Source organism: Vipera ursinii (assembly GCF_947247035.1).
Source record: "Vipera ursinii genome assembly, chromosome: 1".
Taxonomy (NCBI): domain Eukaryota; kingdom Metazoa; phylum Chordata; class Lepidosauria; order Squamata; family Viperidae; genus Vipera; species Vipera ursinii.
In genome coordinates, this window is record NC_139512.1 from 315,075,071 (window position 1) to 315,083,501 (window position 8,431).

Here is an 8,431-nt window from a genome sequence, read left to right on the forward strand (position 1 = left end):
CTTCAGGTTTGGGCCCAGTCAGTCTCCATTCATAACTCCTTTCAAAGTTCAGCAAGCTCCCCTTATATTGGTCACTTATTTAATATTTAACATTTCTAACTGATAGGGAGTTTTCTTTTGAGACATTTGATGTTTAAAGCTTCAGCAAAATAGTCTGAACCCAAAGACAACTTGGGAGTGTTACGTATTTATGTGTGATTGTGGTTGCTAGCATCAGCCTTTTCTGTAGATACTGTTTTCTAGCAGTGAGAACTTCAGGTGTGTGGATTTCCAGTGACCAGAATTCCCAGCTAGTGCCATCGTTATTGAGAATTTTGGAAATTGAAGACTACATGTTTAGAAGTTGCCAGAATTGGAGATATTGCTAAATACTCTGCTAAATCCTTACATTCAACAAAATATTATATCTAGATTTGAAATCATTTAATAAGTAGATTACTAAAGTGGTAAAACAGCATAGTGAAGTTTATATTTTTTAAAATCTTGTAAAAAGCTATTAGACTGAACAGCTTAATTAAAATGAGCCATGAGTGAAGTGTTGTTGTTGAACTCAGCAAAATTAAAATGTAAAAGGTTTTTTTAACATTCAATCAGTCATTTGTTATATAAGTGGAACAACATCCTAAGAGAATGTGTTTAGGATGTCTACTTTATGTAGAAATGTGCAAAGGCTTTTTTTCTTCTCTATAGCACACCAGAACAAATGGTAGGTTCACACATCACAATAACCTATAAATATAAGTTATTTAGTTCTATTTAGTATAACATATGAAGCCAACTATAGCATTATATGAGTCAAACCATTGTGGCTTGAGCTACGTACTTTAAATCAATCTAGTAGAATGTGTAAATCAAAACTATATGTACTGTTTCATATATCTGATACTTGAAATGCACATGAATATATAGGTTACATTAGTATATCTAGTACAGATTTTGTCTATATTAATTAGCAATGACTCATCAAGGTTATAGGTAGACTTGTTAGTGGTGCTTGAAATTGAATCTGAAACTTGTTTTCTCCCTTAAGTTTAAAAATCAGCAATAGAGATTTCTTTCTTGTAATTTAACTTCTCATCTATATGATATTATTTTGGGCTAATTTGATAGTTTCTGAATCTGCTTTTATGTGTTGTCAAACAGTAGTGGTTTGGAGAAAAGCCTTTCAAATTTTTCTGTGTTCTGTTTCTTGTAAATTGCCACAGTTGAAGAAGTAGTTCTGAACCAATAAAAATTGGAAAGAACTGCAGGTTTCTCAGTTTAATATAAAGTCTTTAAAATCTACTCTCTGTGTGCATTTTAACCTACACTTAAATAATATAGTGTCCCTATCTAAAATTGCTTTCTTGAGTATTAAAAGTTTTGCCTTTGTTGCTAAATTGACCTACAGTTTACCTTCATTTCAGTGTAGAATGAAGATTTGTATCAAATCTATAACGCAAGCATTTTATAAATATTTCTATATTACTAAATATTCCCCCACAACAGTTAATATATTTTCTCTAATAATACCAAGTCAAGTCCTCAAATTGTGTTTTATTCAGTTATTCTAATTGATACAAAATAGTACGCATATCTTAGAAATCTTGTTTTTGTTAGCTTGTTTCTATGAATTCTAATTCTCCTAAGTTGCTGCTATATATCAGTATTGTGCAACTTTGTGAAATTTTGGGGCTTATATTACAGGTGAATATTGCAATACTAAACATCACATCAGATGTAAAATACAAATTGTCCATATCCTGAAGAACAGCCTGGGACTTGGTAATTGTGGTGCCGGTATTGCATGTAAGAAGAAAACGGGTCCGCTTTAATTAGTTCAGTTTTAATGAAAGAAGATTGGCCTTCTATTTTTACTTAATTTTACATATAATGTTTTTCAGTTTATTTCATTTTTCTAACAGGGATCATAGGCTCCACCTTTATATCAAATCTGGTAATTGACTGCATCTTTCCTAGTATTACCTGGACTTTCCATGAATTGAATCTGAGACTTGTAACGGCACAGTTTTTCTAATGCTGCTTAGAATCAGTATCAAGTGGACGCTTTGAAATAAGTATTAAAAAAATTGGTACAGACATTCATGTATTGAAATACAATAAACTAGATGGCAGGAAGGAAAATAGTAGAAATAAGATCAGTTGTAACATTGCATGGTAGCATCAGTGTGGGATAACAGTAAAAGTCTTTATGAATTGAGAGTAAAATAATAACATCCTAGACATACCTTTCTAGGGAGTACTTTTCAGTTGAAAACCACCACTGAGAAAACCTGAACCTTGTCACTCATGGTACTGTTTGATTTTGTGGGGCCACCATAGCTGTGATCTCTCTTCTGGTGGGTCTTGGCTATCCTAGGCAAAAGTAGCTTCAGTCACATTAAATATGTCCATCAAATGTGCCTTCTGCAATTATACACTTATATTTTAATGTTCAAAATTTACTGGTACTTCAATACTGAGTGCTTTTGAAGTTTGGTGTTAATGGCATTATTTAGAGTCGGAATGTGAAATGATGCAGTTGACATGCTGGAGAAGGTTGGCTGCTCCAGATAGGTACTGTAAATAAGAGGATTGTGTAGGCAAGAACTGCAAACTTTCTTCCTAGTTTTTCTTATAAACTTTTTCTAGTCAGTACCTGTCAGGTATAAAAGAGTATTTCATTAAGCTTGGTAGAAACTCTAGGATGAGGCTGGGTAGCAGGAAGTTCTGTATTCCTTAGGAATACTTCTTTTTTTGCTTTTAAAATAGTCCTTGTTCTTTGTATATGATTTATGATACTTCCATTTTTATACAATAAAAACTAATGCTACAGTGTCTTGCTTGGTTAGAATCTGAGTATAACTTAAGTAAAGATGACAGAATGAATTTCAAGGAAAAAAAATCATTTATATCCCAGTACCTAAACTATCACCAGTTTCTCAGGACTGGGCAAATTTGAAGAACCTGCTTTAAAAGGAGGATATAGTAATACAGAAACGCAGCTTATTACAACACCCTTTTTACATAATTCACTTGGGATTTCTTTTATTCCTTTAAAGTTTCTTACAAGATAAATTTGCTTTCTGTTGTATGTATTAACACATATTCTTGATAATCTGCAAAAGGACCTTTGATTAGGACAAAAGTACATCGATATGCTCTTTTGCATGCAACTATATGTCTTTGGGAATTGACAAGTAGGACACGAGGGAAGCAGTCCTCTCTAACTATTTCTCCCCCCCCCCCCAATATCTGATATATAAAGACATAATGCTTTTGATTGTTTGATTTGAATAAGAAGTTGGCTAGACTGGTGGTTCTCAACCTGTGGTCTGCGGGGGGGGGGGGCATGCCATCACAGGGGGTCCGTGAAGGCTTAAGAAATGTTACGATTTAAATCTTGGTAGTGTGTGGCCATGGTCCATGGCCATAAAAGGTACTTAAACAGGGCCTATGATAAACACTGGACTAGACTCTTTGAAAAGTTATCTTAGATTACATTAGTATACCACATGACATAATTCCCTATTTTATGTGTTTTGTGAAGACTTGGTGGGTATTGGAGGTGCGGGCTAGCCCTAAATTATCTGTACCTAATTGTATTGGAGAAAGGTGAGTTAACATTGTGAGAGAAAACTCAGACCATGCTTGGAACTACTTAGGATTTTTCTTTTATTTTTCTTTTATATTTGGCTCTTGAATTTGTTTGGAGATAAGCCCATTTGCTCATGCCTTTGGTATGAGTTTGCTTAGAATATACTTAGAAAGTAGTACATAATATTTTAATCAGTATAGGTGGCAGCAATCTTTCCATTGGCAGTTTTAAGTCGATTGGCGAAAACTTAAAAGGTAATTCATTTTACTTAAGCTGTTCACAAATTGTTGTATACTTATATGTCTTAAAACATAATATATAACTTAAGTATTATAAGTATTTATATATTACCTATATATAGAACAATAAAAATATACATTATACATTAATGCCTTTATTTTGAACATCTAAATTATAAATTATGTCCAGTCATCTAATTTCATATCTATTGGTGAACTTAATATGAAAATACTTTTTTAAAATCCTAACTCTCAAACCACTTTTTTGCAAAGGAAGAATAAGTTGGCTTGAAAGTTGGCTTACTAGAAACCAGCACTTATAATTTTTAATAGTTTGTCAAATGTATTAAAGATTTTAGAAATATCCTAGTTTAACTACTGATTCTGGGGTATTCAATCTTAAATAAGGACCATGGCAAAGCTGCAGAAGGTGAATCACAGGGAAAATTGGCAGAAGCTCTCAGGCAAGTGAGAATTACTCATAGGGGAAACTACCGCCACCTTCTGGAAGATGTGCTCATTAGTTACAGGCTAGCTAAAATTCAGAGAGAAGAATGTTCTGCTGAATCAGCTACAACCTCAACTTCAGATGGATCAAATAATCAAGAGACAGACTCTAAAGCAAAATGTGAGCACCAGCTTGCTGAAACGCACAGCCCTAATGAAGATTCAGAAATGAGTGATGAATAATATGATGAAATGATACAATGCCTTCATTTTCCTCACAGTTGCTGATTGTTTAGTTCTTATAATGTCTTGCTCTCTCCATATTTGTTACGTCTTAGAAAGTTAGATTTTTAAACTTTTGTATGTACTGGCTACATGCATAAGAGGCATTCTGTGTATGTAGGGTATTCTTTCTGGGAACTTTAGCTATTATAAAATAATAGTTTTAATAGCACTGTCACTGCTTGCCTTCTGCCTACATGGAAAAGAGCACATCTGTGTTCTTAGTTTAATGGTCAAGAGATTTGATGAATTTAAATATCAGTGGTGTTGGATTAGAGTTTGATATCTAAAAGGAATGTCTCCTTGGCCATTATGCTAGGAGATCTTACTTAAAATTTTGAAGAAGCCTAAAATTGCTATATTTAGCCATCATTTATAGTTTGTTGATTATAATTCACTTTCCGTGACTGACAATGATATAGATATTGCACGTTTGTATTTGACTTGTGGATAATTCATGTCAAAGACACATTTGCCTATTTAAGTTAAGGCATGTTAATTTTAGTCATTTAAGTTGTCCTGTGTTATGCTAGACTGTAGTATGGACATTATAATTGTACCCAGTTTTCTTAATGTATTCAGGATGCACTTAATAGCACTATGTATCTAATGCCTAAAATGTACTGATAATTAGTGTTTATTAGTTATTGTTTACAATCAAATAAAAACATGTGGAATAATCTGAATGCATATTGACTTTCTTTAAGTAATCAAGGTAGTTTAATAGCCTTTATTGCTATTCTGTCCTAATATAGTAAATTCTATAAATAGAATCAATAAACAATTTTTTCCACAAGTTTAGTGAATACTTTCTGCCTTAGATTTTTTCTTATTTCCTTATATTATGTATACGCACTGAAAAATATAGAAATGATAATTACCAAAATGTGAATTGATCTTTTAATTAACTTTATGAATGTAATCCTACCTTCATTGTCATTTTTAAAATGTTCATTTGTGGTAAAACAATTTAACCCTTCTGCAGTTTATTTTAACTACCAAGCTAGCAGAAAACTCAGACAAACTTGATTGGTCATAAGGATTACAGTGCTTTAGGTTTTTTCTTTGACAATATTATCTTTTGATCCTGCCATTAAAATTACAAGCCTGGGAGAGTACAAAAATAATGATTGAGTCTCTGAAGATAGAATCTAGTATGACTTATTTGCTCATCTGTGCATGCTTTCTCTATGTAATAATTCAGAATAATATGGATGTTAGTTTTTTTAAGGTCAATATAGCACTAACAGTTTTCCTCTTCTTTTCCTGTAGGGTGCTGGCGATCTAGAAAATCCGTGGTAGCCTTACAGATCTACTAAAATGCTTTTGAATCTGAAAAAGGGGGAAAAACTTTTGATCAGTTTTCTTCAATACAAGGGAAAAATTCTGGTGAATTTCCAACACTTTGTGAAATGGGCAGAAAGAAATTATTAGGATTTTCCATCATTTGTTCATATTTGTGTTTTCTGATATTGCCACTCTTAGCATTGCCTATACTACAGTATTTTTACCAGCCTTGGGCATATTGGTTACATCAATATGGAGCCAGAGCCCTAAAAACCAAGGAATAATGCTTGGAGCACTTCACTAAATGTACATAAAGTACCATGGGATTTTAGTTGTACCCTGAAGACACTATGTTTAACAAAACTTACAATACCTGCACACCTGAGTGCAAATAATTGTAACAAGACACTTATTTCACCTTACCAAGATGGAAATCTTTTACAGCTCTGGGCTTTGGAAGTCATTCAGTTGGGCAATATGCTATAGGATGTGTATTTTTTTTTAATTTTTCCAGTTTTACCTGTATTACCAGACTGTTAGGATTTCCCTACAGTGTCCAAATTGTGATATGTTGCCTATTGCTTGCTTGAGATAAAGTGTATTTGGCAATAATATAAGGAGATTTTAGGCATCTAAACAAATACAAATTTTACGCATGTGTATAACACATCTTTAAACTCTTGCTACATCTTTTTAAACCAAACAACTTAATTTATGGTTAGTTGTAATTTGCTTTGACATCTCACTCATTGCTGCGAGTTTTTTTAAATGCTGAATATTTGCCTTTATTATAATGTAAATTGTGATTTTGTTCTAAATGTGGTTTTCTATAGTTTTTTTCCCTTTGATTTCTCAGCTTAAAAGAGAGCTCTTGTGTAATATGGGTATAATTTTTAATTGTTTGCATTATTTACAAAGTTCAAATTATCACTTTTGAGATTACTATAAATACAGCTAAAATTATCTATTTTAAATCTAAGAAAATATTAGAGATATTTTCATGGGTTCAGTGACCTTTCATTTTATAAGCAATGGGCATGGTACAGAGTGGCCGTCATGTAAGGTACTTGAAGATTCTTAGTTTAATTCTATTTTTGCAATAACCTTATTTTTTTCCTTAATTCTTTTGAGTTGTGCATGTATTGAGTCCAGTTAATGCTGAAAGTGGAGAAGAGTATTTATCTAAAAATAAATAAATAAAAGCTATTGGGGAGGGGAAATAATGAATGTATCCATCTGTACATGACTTACATGCTGTGGATGCCTTGTAAACATTTTCCTATTTGTTTAAACTGTGTTTCAAACAAGGATGTAATTGCCCTTGTGTGTAGTTTAAGCTAATGACAGTCATCAACTGGTTTTGTGTGAAATAAAATTCATGGTATTTTTCTGTAACCCTCCTCCCCCTCCCCTTACCTAGACTTGAGTGTAAATCCTTGTACACTCTTATAACCTGGTGTCTATGGCCAGGTTCCCCAAACATTTGGTTATGTTTTTATTTTGTTTTATTAAGTTTTTTTGGCTGTGGGGTGGTCTAGAAAGGATTATTGCCACAATATATTTTATTTATTCATTAGATTTTAGTCTCGTAAGTTAAAAGGTGTTTTAAATGATGATGTTAACAGGTATTTGTCCCTATTGTTTTTTTGTTTCATTTTCCTTTGGGGTTGTTAAAAGCTAGGGAACGAAGAATGCAACATGGTTTATTGTTCAGACTGTCTGCTCTGGTCTAATCCTGTACTGATAGTACCTTCCCAGTATGATATTGTGATGTTTCATACAATACAGTGAACATAACCAACTTGTTATCTTCAATAAAGGATTGCTAAAATGGTGAGAGGCCCTATTTTGTGGGAAAATAAAGAAAAAAAATATTCAGTTCTGTAATAGGAAATTCCATATTGTACGTGTATTGTGAGCATAATCTATAAGAAGTAATGAACTTGGGCCTTTATTGCAATGCTTGGGTTCAAATAGCAATCATGCATCAGTAATGTACAGGTTGATCAACAAGGTCAGTAATGTGCAAATAGATGTAGTCCACAAATTAAAATCTGTACATTTCATTGAATTGAAAACAGTGCAAAAGAATTTAATATAGATTGAATGTTCAGAAGATAACAGGGCTTTATAACACATTGATGGAATAACTCAAACTCATACTAATAACAATTCTGTGCAGTTCTCAAAAATGTGGTATTCAAATTATTGAGTTAACCATATTTCTAATAATAATAGGTCTGAAGAGTTTCTAATAGTGAAACAATGAATAGAGAACTAAATTATCATTATTTCAGTGCATTACCCTTAGAAGCGGTATGGTTGACCAGATACTATTAACTAAGCTAGATCCATTTTCATTTTCATCAACATGCAGCTTAAGATTTTGTATTGCATGTCAAAACCAGTCTTTTTATACCTATTGAATATCATAGAAACCAGAGTTTACACTGCCATATCTGAGAATGTAAACTTATTCCTTTTCCAGTTAAAATTTTCAAAAGTATAGAATAGTATAGTATAGATTGTTATACTGAAGGAAATATGGTTGTATTTATCAGTTTTCCTCTCCTTGATTCTGCTCCCATTTTTGAGGGGT

At 32.6% G+C, this 8,431-nt stretch overlaps 1 protein-coding gene across 2 annotated transcripts in view; it reads left to right on the forward strand.

The window, feature by feature from the left end:
* PPM1B (protein phosphatase, Mg2+/Mn2+ dependent 1B) overlaps positions 1-7,666 on the forward strand; it is a 78,758-nt gene extending 71,092 nt beyond the window's left edge. The window contains exon 7 of one of the 2 annotated variants that reach the window (XM_083374293.1): positions 4,225-5,225. In XM_083374293.1, coding sequence (XP_083230419.1) covers positions 4,225-4,506 — 282 coding nt within the window. In that variant the 3' untranslated portion in view covers positions 4,507-5,225. Of the gene's footprint in view, positions 1-4,224; positions 5,226-5,817 lie in introns of those variants that run through there. The other variant, XM_083374294.1, reaches the window with a different exon arrangement.
* The last annotated feature ends 765 nt before the right edge of the window (positions 7,667-8,431 follow it).